Here is a 15,993-nt window from a genome sequence, read left to right as displayed (position 1 = left end):
AATTTAACTGCTCTCATTGCAGCACATTAGGGCAAAATAGTCTTTTTAGGGTATGCTATATCTAGCTACACGGATATTTACAACTGACCTGTCTGCCTCTTCTCTACTGTATCATTGTTCCCACTACTCTAATCCCTCTTACTAAGTTTACTCCAGTGATGCGTTCAACACTACAAGATTATAGGTCTCCAAATCCAAGTGCATATCCAATGAATGCTCAGATTCCAGATGAGAACTTTTTGCTCTCCCTTTAATCTGGACCTTTTTGTGCTGGATTCCCAAAACAAAATAGACAATCTTAGATATTTTGGTAAAACGTCCTTGTTTTGAGTTGTTTTAAAAGTATGTGTGTGTGCATGTTTATTTGTGTGTGTATATATCTGGATATGCTTGTAAATATAACTCAGAGCATGGGTGCTCATGAAATATATGTATGCGTGTAAAATGGAGTAGGTATGTGTGTCTGGGTGTGTATGCATAAAAGGCTAGAATTGTGCCTATGTATGGAGAAGAGACAATACTGAGACCATCTATTCAGTACCTAGTGCTCTTTTCCATTTTTACTTCTCTGACTCTTTCCCTGAATCAAGTTAAAGTAAGAAACATTCAAACTCAAAACACAAGGTAGATTTGTGGGCCTGTTCAAGCAGCCAAGCCTGTCCAAGGATTAGCTACAAATGTACTTTCTCAATAGGTCCACCTGGCTCTCAAGAACTGAAAAGAAACAGTTAATCAGTCCAGCTAAATAAGACTTTCCCCACTGTGCTAAAACAGGTCACTAGAGTCATGCTATTTCTACAAGAACCTCTTAAAGGGAATACATGTGGTTTTTTATGTATATCCTTTTACACCAACTAAGTTTGACAAACACAGGTATATAGACATGCACATTCTATGAATGTATGCAGAATGCATTCAGATGTGTTAATATAAGTATACAAGTGACACTCTCATAGAGATGCATACATACTATTCATCCACATAGTACAGATTTGCATTCATATATACTAATGTAGATTGGCACTAGTACAGATTCTTAAATGGTTGTATGGATAGCATATAGACCTACCTGTATACATACACAGTCATCCTCAGAGATACATAGAAACATATAAACATAGAAGTACAGTTAAGGAGGTAGGTGGGCAGAAGAGTATAGTACTGAAGGAGAGGCTGCCTATAAAGGAAGGGGGGGTATAGGTTGAGTGCTTGGAAAAGCTCTCTCATGACCTCCATCAATAAGCTGGTGCTTCATGGAAAGTTGGTGTACAGGCTCATCCTACTCTTATCAGGATCCCTGCTGAGTAGGCTCCATGTTCAGTGGCTGGCCTCTTCATATAGAGATGTTCCAGGTGCTGTCCAGTGAGCTTGGCAGCTTGAGCACAGGGAAGGGGCAGTTGAGAGTTAAGCAGATAAGGAAAAGAACAAGCATCTTTAAGCATGGCACACAAGCTCCACATTTTCCTTGGAACACTGGGGACAAGGTGCTTTGTCTTCCCTGGCTCACAGGGCTCCTGTGAGGATCCAACGATGTGATGGGTCAGGGAGCTCGTTGACACTTACTATGCACTAGACAAATAGAAAGGATTAGTATATAGATTCACAGTAGTTGTTCATATGCTATTCTAGGCCCATGGTGAAATAGCAAATCTGAACTTTCTCAACTTGTGTTTACTCACCAAGTGTGTCCACTGTAACTAGTAATCAACCCAGCAATTGATAGAAACCTTACTCATAACTGAAGTACTGAGTCCCTACTGTCAGGCAATGTGAAGGGGAAATACCAGCAAGAGAAGGTCTAGTAACCTAAAAGGGAATAGCTGAACATGTACAAAACTTCAACCTGACATCACTCCCCTGTCTCACATACCCCTGCTGGAAGCATGCTTTCTCACTTACTCTGCTATATCTCTTTGGCAGTCCCTCCTCCCCACCCGCCATTCCCACTCCTGTATCACAACTCTACACTCAAAGTGCAAGGCACTTACAAATGATTCCTAATTTTCCTTTGTCAGAATATCTAAGCTATCCCTAGCCCCTCCTCTGCATACCCCAGGCCAACTTGGTTTGACTTCTTCTCCCAAAGTAATTTTTAGCAGGCAGACAAGATGCATGGCACCCAGGAGAAAGGAAAAAAGTGAAGCAAGAGAAATTTCAACACTTTGAGGGGACTAAAACCAAATGTCCCAGGAATGTTTGTCAACCAGATTATCTTCATTCCTTAGTGTGGCTCTTCTCTGTCTTCTAAATACTTCCAAGGGCATTTCTAGGCTGATGGACTGTTTAAAGTGAAAGGTGAGAATTTTCTAGCAGGAGGAAATCAATGTGCAATTTATCTCCAAGTCCTCCTCAATCTTTCTCCTCTAGCTACATGTTTTCTCCATCTCCTCCCCACCTTATAATAAAGAGAAGTGCCCAATGGATTTGATTGACTCTTCCAAACAAAACAAAACAACCTCCCAAAACAAACAAACAAACAAACAAACAAACAAACAACCTTTGCAAAATAAAATTAAAAAGGGGAAGATAAAACCGAAGAAACCATAAAGGAAACACATCATAGTATCTCTGCTGCTGTGTATGAGAAACTAATAGACATGGTATAACCAGTAAACCACATTGAACAGCCCAAAGGAAAGAGGGAAGAGGAAACGGGACCATCTATCAACTTTAGGGACCCGGTTAGGCTTAAAGAGCTGAAAAGAGAACCCTTCATTGAAGGAGCACCCAGGGCTTGGGGAGCAATTCTCCTCAGACTCTGAGCTACTGTCCTTCTCTTGGTCACAGGCCATGAGCTCCTCATCAGTAAGGCTCCAGATACTGTCAGCATCCCCCTTGCATTGTTCATCAAGGCCAAGCCAGCTGCTCGTGATACTGATGTCATCCTGTAATCTCTCAATTTTATCAAGGTCCCAACTTGCTTCTTGCACACACCTCTGGCTAATCTGGAGCTTGAGCCTTCCAGTGTGGCTGCTTCCACGGCCATGGCTCTCCTCAGAGCTTAGGCTTTCTTCGGAGTCTTCATCATCATGGGCATCAGAACGGCTGTGGATTTTGATGGGGATAATACTGTCATTAGTAAGAAAGCCATTAAAGTGAATGGTACAATCAGGCAGTGTTTGCTCAGAGGTGGAGGTCAGATCACTCAGGCTTTCTCCAGTGGCCAATTGGGTCTGGCTTGAGGCAGAAGAGAGTGGACTGAGGCTTTCCGAGGTAGCCAGCTGGGCCTGCTCTGATGTGAACACCAAGGATCCTAGACTTTCCTGGCTTGCCAGATGAGCCTGCATGGGGCTGTCAGGAAGGGGACCAACTCTGTCTTCTACTCTGTCTTCCACATTAATCAGGCCATCCTTGAAGGAGATAATGAATAAGCTGATTAGTTTCATATCACCTAGTGGGCATGCATAGGGAAAGAGAAAAGGGAAGGATCTTTCCTGATTAGTGCTTGCAAAGCTACTATTGACATCTTTGATGGACAGAGCCTGTTGGGCTCTCTCAGGTACTTAGAGGAGTTGAGAAACTGAACCAGAAGGTAGCATGCAGAGAATGTCATAGCTGCAGCCACGTAACTGTCTCCCCGTGGAGCAGTTGTGACCTCAGAAATACTGTGTGCTATATGTAGGCTTCCCAGGTAGCATGAGGTTGAGCTTTCTGCAAAGAAGTGGTGTTGTTGGGCATTTATATATACCCCAAAGCAAAGGGCTCAGTATGTTCTCAGGTGTCTGAAGTGACAGGGAAGGAAAAGTATGAAGGCCAGTTTCCCTGTACCTTCCCTCCCCTTCTAGTTTCATCACTTACTCTGAAAGCCTGTTAAAATGGAGCAAACTTGGATCGAAGATCTAGAGAAATCAAGTTCTGACTTTTCTTGCTTCATGATATCAAATAATTATACATGAGTGTGGGTATGCTTGATGAGGATAAAAGCAAGTATGGAATGTGAAAGGGTCAAGTGCTAAGCCTAGGCTGAGGAGGTGCTGAGAACAGCTGGCTGTCAGTCAAAATGTCAAACCTGCACATTTGCTACCACCACTTCTTGGTAGCGGTATCGGGCAACAACTCTCCTGGGTTTCCTGCATCGTCTGTGATTACGCCGAGGTACTTGGCTGAAGAAAAGGTAGTTGATGTAGACATACTCCAGCAGCGACAGGAAAACGAAGAATAGACATACAAGGATGTAGATGTCAATAGCTTTGATACAGGAAATATGGGGGAGTTTATCCCGCATATGTGAGTCGATGGTAGTCAGGACAAGGATCGAAGTTAATCCTATGAACAACACAGTACAGGTTTAGTCTCCTTCAATAGCTGCAATTTTAGCAAACCTTTGGGTCTATACCTCAAAGGAGGTGAGCAGAGGATACCTCTGGAGTGAAGGTTTGCTCATGTCCTCTCCTTGCTCCTGCTCTCTATGCTTTATCAGGTTGATTGCTCTGGATCAAGTTCAAATTTCTAACCATGGTTTAAGTAATTAACATCTCAAAGTCTTCTTTTAGTATCTGAAGTTTTCTGAATCCTAAAATATCACATATATATAGCTATAGTTGTATCCCTAAAGGAAAAGATAGACAATTCTGCTCCACAGAAGGTAAAAACAGGCCAAGTGGCTCAATATTCTAGACTGTTCCTTGCTCAAAACATTTGATGACTCCCCTAAACCTAGACCTGAAGTTCAAGGTCTTCTCTGTTCGGTCTTTGTTTTCTAAGTAAAATGATCCAAGTTTCTTCCTGAAGTAGAGATAGAGAGAACTTACCAATAGTTACCCTGGCTGCAGAGGAATCATAGTTCATCCAAAACGATATCCAGGAGAGAATGGTGGTGAGGACCGTGGGCCAATAGACCTGCACAAGGTAACTGCGGACTTCCCTCTGAACCTGGAACTTCACTATCAGGCGCATGTAGGAGCCTGTAAGAATACACATCAGTATCAGGCCTATGCAACTCAGCTTAAGTTTGCCTCCTGCCTCACTCGTTTCCACACGAGATGTTTTCAGGCTGCGAGCAGATGGAGGGTGAGAGGCCAGCCCTATGCGGAGCAGGAATCACTTCCAGCTGTAGAGTGTTGTCAGTCTGCCCAAACCTTCCACACTTATTTTCCATCTGTAGAGGAGATCCTTCATCACTATGGATTTATCAAGGGGGAAGGGAAGATGAGACGTGTTCAGAACCAAAGAAATGGGAAAGGATGGAGACAACTATAAGGATCAAAGGCAGAGTTTGTACTGGTGTAAAGGGGACAAGAAACAGGAGAGAAAGAGGCTGTCTGGCCAACCTGTGTAGAAGTACACCTCCTTGCTGGTAATTGTTCTCCCCAGGTAGGTGTACTGAGGGATATGCAGCTCATCAGTAATGTGGATGGCATTATCATCTTCCCAGGATAACACAATGTCTTCGACAGTGTAGCCATCTGGGAAGTGAAACAAAGAGTTAATCTAGGCAGATTTCATTCCAGAGAAGTCTGTGAAAACCAAAGCATGGTTGGCGCTTGGAATTTGGGGGCTACTTTATGGCTTTCTGAGTGTGCGAATGGGGGAGTCTAAACACTTGCAAAGAAAGAGTACTTCCACTTTGGAGGTTTTTTTCTCCATTTTTTAATTAGGTATTTACTTCATTTACATTTCAAATGCTATCCCAAAAGTCCCCTATACCCTCCCCACCCCTGCTCCCCTACCCACCCACTCCCACTTCTTGGCCCTGGCATTCCCTGGCACATAAAGTTTGCAAGATCAAGGAGCCTCTCTTCCCAAGGCAGGAAGGAATGTGTAGCTGAAAGATGCTTGAACTTTTACCATGAGTATGCATAGTTTCTCAGTTGAATTACCTATACAATAAAGGCCACCTACTCCCAGATGTCAGGCATATACAGCTATCTGTCAGATTATTATACAGCCACCATCCATCATTTATATACTGCTTTTGAACATATTTGGGGAGAAAGAGGGAATGTGCATAGCTAAGGAGCTGTGCTGTTCTTGGTGTCAACTCTACTCCTGCTTCCCCAACTGGTGCAGCCCAACTCAGGGATGAAGGATCCACAGGAGAAATACCCACAGCTCTCCACCTCTAGCTTGCAGGATTGTTTGTCCATAGGGAACTTTTGCAGATCCAGGGAACAGGCTGCTGTTGTGGTAAGTCTGCCAAGGAAAACAGAAAAGGAAGGGAAATAATTCAAGCTCATCCCTAAGGATTCTGCAGGGTGGAGAGGCAAAGGTTAGGTGAAGGGTTGACACAAGTGTGGAATTTGGGGGGAGGCAGAGAAAGACAAAAATTGGAATTTGATAAAGAATCTGTAGATTTAGCAGAGCTGAAACAAAGAGCAGATATATGACACGCCAGAAAAACCACAGAACATCATAAAGGGAAGGACCCTTGAGGAAACAATACAGAAAGAGAAACACCTGTGCTTGTTAAAGTATCAACAAAGCTGTTGAGAGAACACTGTGTATTATGTGTAATGTGTTAAGCCTGAATAGCCATTGGGAAAGTAGGAAATGATGTGCCAGTATAAATGTAGGCAGTGACCCAGGGCAGCCTTAGACCCATATCTACATCCATGTTAGTAGTGAGGGGCTACATGGCACTGAGAGCTACTAAGACATCAGTGGGCACGAAATGCTTATCCATGGATGATCCAGACAGTGCTGACAGTAAACATAGCTAGAAGAAGCATTAATTGCTATGCTGTTCACCCAGGAGTGGAATCTGAGTAAATGGCCTTGGTGGGGCTAGGGAGGTGACTTGTGCTTGAAAACAGCATAATGATAAAAAACCTCTCTACTGCCTCATTTCTGTCCTATGCCATTTTCTTTCCTTCTCATCTGCTAAGCTAGTCTAAGCACTGTCAATCCTTGGAGGAATTTCATTTTGGGGACTGGGTAGTATATACTTTCCTCCTTAAAAAATGAATTTCCCAAGTATTATTCACTGTTGCATGGAGATAAAGAATTCAACACACATAAGCAAAATGGAGGAAGAGATCATTTGGTCCAGAGAATCAGGAGATATATATATATATATATATATATATATATATATATATATATATATATTTACATAAAAATTAACAAAAACAGTATTTCCTCTTACAAATGGTAGGCAACATTGTCAGTTTCTCTCTTCATTGTCCAGAAAATAAAGTAACACTGTTCCCAGTGAGCTCAGATTCCTTAATAAACCCTCCTACCATAGGACTCATTTGAAAGGGTAAAAGTCACCTATAGTATCTAAACTGGGACCTCATTTTTTTTAATTGAGTATTCAGCCATGGGAATTTTGAGGATTTCCTGAAGAGGGGAACATTTGCATGAGGGATTGGAAAGTATGTAAAAGTGTGTGGGATACATAGTAGGAAGAATGAAGCTTGCCAGAACAGCCCAAGACTTGTGGGGACCCACCGGATGCCATATCGCACTGTCCCATCTGGGTGAAGTCGAAATACACGATTCTCCACAGTTACATCATGCACAAAGGCATCTTTGCTATTCACAAAGTAGCAGTCAGGAACCCAGAGCTTCTCATGCATCCGATAATCCAGGGTCAGGTTCAGGTTGGTTTCATAGTAAGCTAAGCGTGTGTCCTTCCAGGTCTGATGCAAAAACATTGTGATTGTATAGTCCTTGGGGCAAACAGGTAAATGATAGTTGTTAGATTGTCCAGCTCTCTGTCTTCTATATACATATATTATATGTGTACACATACATATATGGTACTATATGAAACATATCATGCAGATGGGTGCATAAACATGCTTAAGAAGAAACAACAAAAATTAAGCTTCTATAATTAATATCCAGGTTAAGAAAGCTCCAATATGTGATTTTTAGAGCACATTTTCCACAACCAGCAGGAAACATTATTCAAGCTTTTAGGTACTATTTCCCATGCTTCAGCATAGAGTTTCATTGTTTCCATGTGTATTTTTAGAAAACACAATGCTTAGTTAGACTTTTTTGGAATGTTTTCCAATTAGAACCAAACTATATATCTGTAACCCCCTTTTCCTACACAGTATTGTACTTGTGAGGCTCACTCAAAGTTGCTGTGTGTAACTATAATTTGCTCTCCTGTCTTCCTGGAGAATATTTCCATATATGAACATATAATGTATATAACTATGTAAAAAGTACCATACATGCCACAAACAGGAAGAAATTACAATGGTAAAGTGAAAGTGGCCATTTGCATCCCTGAAAAAGCTGAGAATAGGTGACAGCAGTGTTTCCAACTCATCAACCTCAGTAGTATCTGACTTCTGTTTTGGGCAACGTGTATCTCATAGAATAAATCTCAACTATCCTGTAGTACAAACATAGTATGCTATTAAATCTTTTTAAAGCCTCATAGATATTTTTGAGTTGATAATCTACATGTACCTGAACTTTTGGATATACTGTGATGTGAGCCTTCAATAGACTTTTTTGCTATTCCAGAGGACTGTCACTTTTAAACCCTTACTCCCTTTCATGTGAGTTCTGTCACTGGTCAGAACAATAGAATTGCCTTATTACTATGCTTCTTGCCCCTTATCTCCAGCACCATGACTAGAATCTATAGACTTACCATATTTATTTCTGAGATCTGTTCAATACTGGAGACATAGATAGATACTGACACAGGCACAGGAGCTCCTACAATACAGAAAGATACAATCACATGAACATTTGGATAAAGGTTAAGAATATGTACTCAAGACTCAGTTGTCTAGGCTAAAACTAGTTTGGAGGTTTGCTGGTTGTATGATCTTAAGTCACTTAACCTCTCTAAGCCTGAGCTTCCTCGTGTGTTAAATGGGGGTAATGGTATCATAGTTAAATGAGGTCAAGTGCTTAGAGCAAGGTCGTGCTTATGCTGTGCTGAAAGGAGAAAGGAAGGTATAAGGGCAACACAAAAGAAAAATATGAAATGAAGCACTCTGTGGCAAATGTTTTCTGATTAAAAAATTGAAACTCTATAAGCCCATGAAAAAGAGCTAAGATTCATGGCTCTGTGTGAGTGAATGACTTTGGGAATGTGTTTATATTCAGATGAATGTATCCATATGTGTGTGATCAAGTCTGTGTATGAGTCAGTGTGCATGCATGCTTGTGTGATCCAGTGTGTCATACGAGCATATTTGTGTGATCTAGTTGTATGGGCATGTTTGTGTGGTCCAGTGAGTTGTGTGGGAGACAACATATGAGAGAGTTCAAGTGAAACATGAGGATATTGATCATGAGGCAATACATGTGTGACTATGGGAGTTATGTGAAGGAGTGTACTTACATGTTCATTTCAGTATGCTTTGTGGAATTAGGATACACAGGCATGTAGATGTGGTGTATGGAAGTGAATGTGTGGTATGAGTATAGTAGCATATAAATGAATATGTGATCTTGCATGCTCATATATGGGTGTCTGTGAGCTTGCCTATGTGTATGAATGAGCTTGTATGCATCTTGAATATTTTTATATGGAAGTGAGTGTATGTGAGCATATTTGTGTGAGTGAATATGAGTTTTGTGTGACCTTGGTTATGTGTGGTACTGTAAGCATATGTACATAAGGATGGTAATGTGTAAAGTAAATTTGCCTGTGTGTTTGTGTCTGAAGGCATATTTGAGTGCATCAATTGGTACTATGTTCATCTGTGTATGAATGTGTCACTGTTTGCCCATATGTGGGGGTGAATCAGTGTGTTTGTGTAAGCAAACATAACTGTGAGTGAATGTCTGTGGATGTATGAGTTTGATAATGTATAAAATGACAGAATTTATAGGTATATTTGAATACATGAGGCATGTTTGTATATTAATGTATTATTGTGTATTAAAGTGTGAGTGGATTTTTAAGTATACATATGTGAACATTCATGTTTATATATACATATGAACACATATGAGTGCTGATAGTTTGTCAATGTGTCAGCATATTTATATGTATATGTGTGAGTATGTTGATGTATTTGCTCTTATGTAGGAAGAGATTTGTGTGATTATATGTGGGTATAAATGGTATATGTAAGCATATTTGTATTTAGTGAATGTGTGACCAAGTATGTTCATATTTAGGTGTGTTTTTGAACTTATCTGTGTGCATGAATGTACTTGTCTGCATATGTAAATGCATTTTCATGGCAATGAACATGTGAGTATGTTCATAAGTATGAGTGTGTTAGTGTAAATGTCTGATTGTGTGAGCAAATTGTATATTTATGTGTATAAATGAATTTTGTGATTATTTCTGTGTGTTTGTGCATGAGCAAGTATTTTTCACGTATATTTGGCCATTTTTGTATGAGTGTTAATGTATGAGTTTGGGTCATGTTTGTGTGCATTAATATGCAAATTTAAGTGAATGTATGGTCATGATTATATGTGTCTATGTGAGTAAATTCATGAGTGTGCTCATGTGAGTTAATACTGTTTAATGATGGTGTGTTTAATGTGCAAGTGTTCTACCTCCTGTGTTTTTCACTTTGCCTGAGTATTTTCAGTGTTCATTGGCAAGGCTCAGATATGATCATGGTTATGAAAATAGTAAACTGTAAGATACTATGGAGAAATCCATTTTATTATTCTCCCACCAGTTTACAGCAAAGCATATCACACCACACTGCTGCTAGGGAAATATGTGTACATGTGGTACTTGCAATTCAACCTGCTGGTTTCACTGCAGGCTGACTGCATAGAAGCTGAGCTAAAAGAAGATGTATTATTTCAAACCCAGCACCTCAAAGTGCTTTGGGGAATAAGTGTATGAATGGAAGCTGAGAAGCAAATGGAGTTGTGTTAGGGTGTAGCCCAGATTCCAATATTAGTTTGAAAAGCTCCAGGAAAATTCTATGTAGTCACAGAGCTTCCTAGAAACACTGGGTTTGATTGCTGCCTTTAAGGCTGCCCTCCCTACATTTTTAGCAGATGGTAGCTGTGCTATTTATTAGGCAACAAGCCCCAGAGAGGCCTACATGCCAGCTCATTTCTTCAAAGCCTGATTTCCAGCCCCTTCCTCCAAGGTAAGGCTTCTCTGGACCATCCTAGTGATGCTTTTACTCATGTGGAATGTTGTGGCTCTTAGCTGAAGAGGTAATAGTTACTAAAATGAAGAGCATATTTACCTTGCCAAGCCATGATATGGTACAGGGTCACACCCAGAGGGAGGGGACATTACTTTTATTTCTTTAGCTAAGGTGAAAATGCTCCATGTCTTCCTTTATGATGTTGGGTGTATGTCTCATGTTCCTGTGTGTGTGAGGGAGGGAGTCAGGAACATTCTTATGTGTGAAGATTAAGCCCTAACACTGCATTCCATATTAAATACAGTGGGTAATCTTTTTATTAGAGGCTATACAGAGAGTCCTGGGCTCCCTAAACCCTGAATGCTCTAGGCTGACTGTCTGATCAATGGATCTTCTACCATATTTTTCCCATGCAACAGCCCCAGCCTTACAGCCTGCAGTGTCCCTTTCCATCTAAATGGCAGGTGGTCCTAACTTCTCCTTGTCCCCTCCTCCTACTGCCCCATCTGTTTGGCAGAGTAATTTTATCAGATGCTCCAGCCTGGCATGATCATAACAGTCATAACATGAAAGTTGACAGCAAGAGGCCCCAGGCATACTGTGGACCTATAGTGCTGGACAATACCCAGAGATGCACTCTTGCCTCTCTTCCCTTCTTTTAGTCTTGAATGGTGCAGGGAGGGCAGCCTGATCCTGAAACAGTGGTGAACATGTGCTCATTGAGTGGAGGTGGCTACTATTTGGTCTTCTGTGGACAAATGTTCAAGTGAGAAAGAGTCATCCTTTGGGGCTTGGAACAATGTAAGGGGTATTAGCTGTGCTTTATCCCCTGAATTTCTATATGCCACATGGAAAAGCTGCTGCCACTGGGTCTCAGTAGCATAAAGACAATATATGCCTTCTGCATTTTTCAACCCTCTTTCCCATGCAGACTAACCTTGGAGTCCTTGGCCTGAGCCTTCTGCCCTCATGTAGTGGAGGGAAGTACGAGCTAATAGTCTCACCTCTTCAATTCAGGGCCAAGAGAAACTTCCTTGCTTTCCAAAGTGGTACAGTATTTTCGGAAGACAGTTACAGATGAGCACAAATTTGAATCATCAGGAGTGACTACTGAGTTGATTGTATCCCATCCTACAGGAATCTGTCCTGTTTTCTTGTCACTTCTTATCTCTGTTAGTGGCCATCAGACTGAATTTTATGAAGAACACAAATAATATGGGATGCTAGATGTACTGAATTTGGTGAAAGCTGAAGACTTGGAAAAACAGGGCATTATAGTAGGGTCCCAGGCCTAGGTAGGTTAGGTGACAGAGGCCTCAATTTTCAACTCCTAGAATTACTTAAGGGTGGCAACACCTTTAGAAGGGAGTAAGGAGTAAAAGGTTTCTGGCATAGAAAGTCACATATTTAATGAAAGAGAGCAGAAGGCCCAAATCTGAAGGAGCTTCCTTGCAGGTTCAAGAAACTAGGATCTGGGGGTGGGGGACAGGTGCAGAGCCTGGTTAGCTTCCAGGGTGGTACTGGCTCTATTCCATTCAACATAAAAGCCTCTGGTGTCTCAATATGGCTTACCTCCAAAATTTGGTCTAAGTCGGACATCATATGTTGACAGCACCCTGTCCAAAATCTTTTGAACCACAGCTTCATTTGCACAATTTTTGCTGAAACAGAGAAGCCATGAGTAAATGCTGGTTGACTAGTGGCCCACTTACCAGTGGCTGGTTTGCCAGGGCCATCACTGCTCCTGTACATATGCAAACATGTGCAGTCATATGTGTGTGCTTTCACCCTCCCTTCCTCCCCTCTCAGCCCACAGTGAGTCAGCCAGAAGCACAGCAGTGACGCAGACTCTTTTTCCCCTCCCCCTTCACAGCTTTCATCCAGAGGGTAGGGCCCAAGAACTATATCCCTGTTACCAGGCAGAAATAGTGGTCAGGGGAAGAAAGCCCACCATAGGAGAAGAGGAAAGGTGGGCAGATGATACTCTCAGAAACTGCATTGTTTTAGTTCTTTGAGACACTGCACCTTGAGGTACCCCTGGATGCTGATTGCTGGCAGTCTTGCCAGTGGTACCTCATTGCCCCTGGAGGTCAGCTCCCACTGGCTAGTGTGCCCCTGAGCTGAGCTCATGTTTTCCAGCTCAAAGACACATTTCCTCTACCTGGTCCAGGCATTTCCCCCTTACTTTTATGTCAACCTTGTGTATGAGAGAGTTGGTATATGACACATGACGCAGAAAGAGAGAGGTGGGGGAGGGAACGAGAGAGAGTGTGTGTCTTGCTCATGTAGCATAGATTTATAACTCTCATTGAAATAAACCATTTCAGATTTCAGGGGTTTAGAGCTGTCTTCGAAATATTCATTCTGGGACTACGCATCTTACTCACTACACATGTGCTTTCAGCCTGGAGGTGTCTTAGGTGAGCATCTGTAAATGAAGACAGCTCAACTGCAGATAGTAGGCTTTTCCAGAGGTCTCTATGATGCTCATTGAATTAATCTAGACTTTCATTCCCCAAAGGGCTTTTAAATGACCACAGGCCCCAGGCATCACTAGCACTGTGGCTTCTTGGAACTTTGATGCATCACCCCTGCAATCTCCATCTCTCTGTTTCTCTGGGTGTCTCTTTCTCGCTCTTTCCATCTCTCCCTGACTCCCCCTACCCCCTGTGTGTTCACTGACGGCAGTAGGAATGTTGGGTTGAGAGTACTGCAGGGCTGCCTGCTGGAACCTTGCCCAGCCTAGCCCCTCCCCCTTTCTGAATACATGTTTATTTCTAGTTTGCCACTTAAATTATTACTCATTTCCCTCAATCATAAAATTTAATTTTGCAACATTTAAAAGTATGTGCATGAATTATTCTTAAACTAAAGAAATACATTCCCGCCTGTTTCTGTTCACAAATTTCCCATGTGCCAGCATTTAAGATCGGTAGCCACTTGAAAATACACATTTTTTATGTGTGATCTACATTTCAAGGATGACGGTTTATCCCCTCTTCAGATATTTGCAGACCTAAAGAAACTTTAAATCAAACAGAGAAACACTGAAATCTTCAAATGTGTTCAAAGGAGTAAGCACAGAAGCTTACCCCACTTAAGCCAGAGGTTATATGCCATTTACAGCTACTGATTACACAGTTAATCATTTCAATCTGCTGTATTTGAAAAAGCCCCTCACACCCCCTCCCCCCAGAGAGAGATAGAGGCACAGAGATACAGTTTCAGCAAATGGACTAAAAATCTTTACTCAAACAGGTGTCTTTCCAGTCTGTTTTGTGAATTGCCCATGTACACCCCCAGTACCACGGGCATCAGAAAACACGACTGGGAAAAAGCTGCCTGGGACCTCAGTCCCCGAGGATGATCAGGTAGACTCTGGGGTGAGGGTGCTTTGGCTTCAAGAATTGGGCTGACAGTAGGCACAGTAGGCACAGCAGTAACAGGTGGCTTGAAGCTAGGAGTATCATTTCATGGCCGTTCCCATTCTTCATCCCCTAGGCAAACCCGTGTCCGAGTACCTTGTCCCCGGTCCCCTCTGTCCAAAAGGCCAAGACCTTCTTTTGCCCCTGTCCCTTCCAAGCTCAGCTAGGCTGGGCTGCTTACCAGTTGAAGAGATCCAGAATGACTTCAGGCGTGCTGGAGGAGAGCTCGAAGTGGAATTTCGGGGTGGGACTGGGGCCATTACTCTCTGCCAGCCAAGTCCTAATGAGCAGCAGGAGCGCGGCGGCTCGCAACATACCTCGGATGCCCATGGCTGCAGTGCTCTTGGGGACCGCAGTGGACAGCTGGAAAAGGGGACAGGGTTGGGGTGGGAGCGAGTCAGTACCGGGCAAAAGGGGCGGAATCGCTAGTCTTTCTGCAGAATCGGGACCCTAAGGAGAGACCTGAAGGAAGTAGGGAGTATGGGGTCGCTCCGGAGCCCAGGGCCTGAAAGAACAGCGGCTCCGCAGCAGCTCTCCCCCTTGCAGCGTTCCACAGGGCGTGCCACTGCAAGGTGTGCTTCCTCTGGCACCGCTCTGGGCTGAGACTGGGTGTCAAGTAGGGCGGGGCGCACGACTGGCTCCGCCTACTCCGACGGCGCACCTGCTGAGCCAATCCCGCAGGCGCAAGGAGAGGTAAAAAAGGCGCGCGCTTGTCAGGCCACAGGCCCTTCAGGTCTCTGCAGCTTTACCCTGACCAGCATTAGTCACCTGGGTTGGGTCCAGCCATGGGAAAGGAAGGGGCTTACTGCTGAGACTAGACCACAGGGAAGCCAGGGACTTCTGGCTCTCGGCCTCTTCTTTGAAGAAGGAAAGTGATGTGTTTCTTTTAGAAGACTTTGTGTCCAAGAATTTGCATTTTGAAAGAAGTGTGACCATTTGACTGTCATGGCTGGATGTGCGCTCTGAAACACTTCCACATCTTAGAAGAATCAGGAGGTTGTTCTCAGACCATGACACTCAATGTGTTTAACCCAATGCGTTTCATCTTTGAGTGGGCTGATGGAATCTGTTACCAAAGGATCTCAATGCAGGGCTTTGACCACAGAGGATGGTAACTGTCTTCTTGGAGCCAAATTTCCCAGAGTTTTCTTTTCCTTAAATTTAGGGTCTCAAGGAAAACAAATTCAGGGAGCGGAAAGTATTCACCAGCTGAATGAAGTCTAGTGCCAAACGAAGCATCACAAGAGCCCATTTACCCAGTAATAAGAAAAAGGGCTTAATCATGCCCACTATCATTACACCTCCCAAGTAACACCATAGAGAAGGACCGAAGTAAAATGGATCTCAAGTCCAGCCTTCCTTTACTAGGCTCATACACATAGAAACTTACCCTTTCTGCTTTCCTTCAGTACTTGGTAACACAACTTTAGTTGGGTGAACACAGTGAAACCTTCACTCTCCTGGTTTTCTCAATGTCTTACACAGTTACTAACAACTTTTTCTTCTTTTGAAAACACACTTTAGAAACAAACTATTCCATGTTCCATAGTCTCATGACTTCTCCTAGAGTGCAGAGT

General features: G+C 42.8%; 1 protein-coding gene across 1 annotated transcript; it reads right to left on the bottom strand.

The window, feature by feature from the left end:
- Positions 1-2,419: 2,419 nt before the first annotated feature.
- Positions 2,420-14,931, bottom strand: Gabrq (gamma-aminobutyric acid type A receptor theta subunit). The gene is made up of 10 exons (XM_029534413.1): positions 14,879-14,931; positions 14,598-14,779; positions 12,564-12,652; positions 8,558-8,625; positions 7,393-7,613; positions 6,050-6,132; positions 5,271-5,405; positions 4,752-4,904; positions 4,010-4,266; positions 2,420-3,350 (listed from the first exon to the last, which is right to left on the bottom strand). The coding sequence occupies exons 2-10, from the start codon at positions 14,744-14,746 to the stop codon at positions 2,589-2,591; spliced, it is 1,917 nt and encodes a 638-aa protein (XP_029390273.1). The 5' UTR covers positions 14,747-14,779; positions 14,879-14,931; the 3' UTR covers positions 2,420-2,588.
- Between the last annotated feature and the right edge of the window lie 1,062 nt (positions 14,932-15,993).

Source organism: Mus pahari, chromosome X, assembly GCF_900095145.1.
Source record: "Mus pahari chromosome X, PAHARI_EIJ_v1.1, whole genome shotgun sequence".
In the NCBI taxonomy this organism is placed as follows: domain Eukaryota; kingdom Metazoa; phylum Chordata; class Mammalia; order Rodentia; family Muridae; genus Mus; species Mus pahari.
The sequence above is the reverse complement of the archived record's forward strand: the minus strand, read 5'-3'. Positions and strand labels throughout refer to the sequence as shown.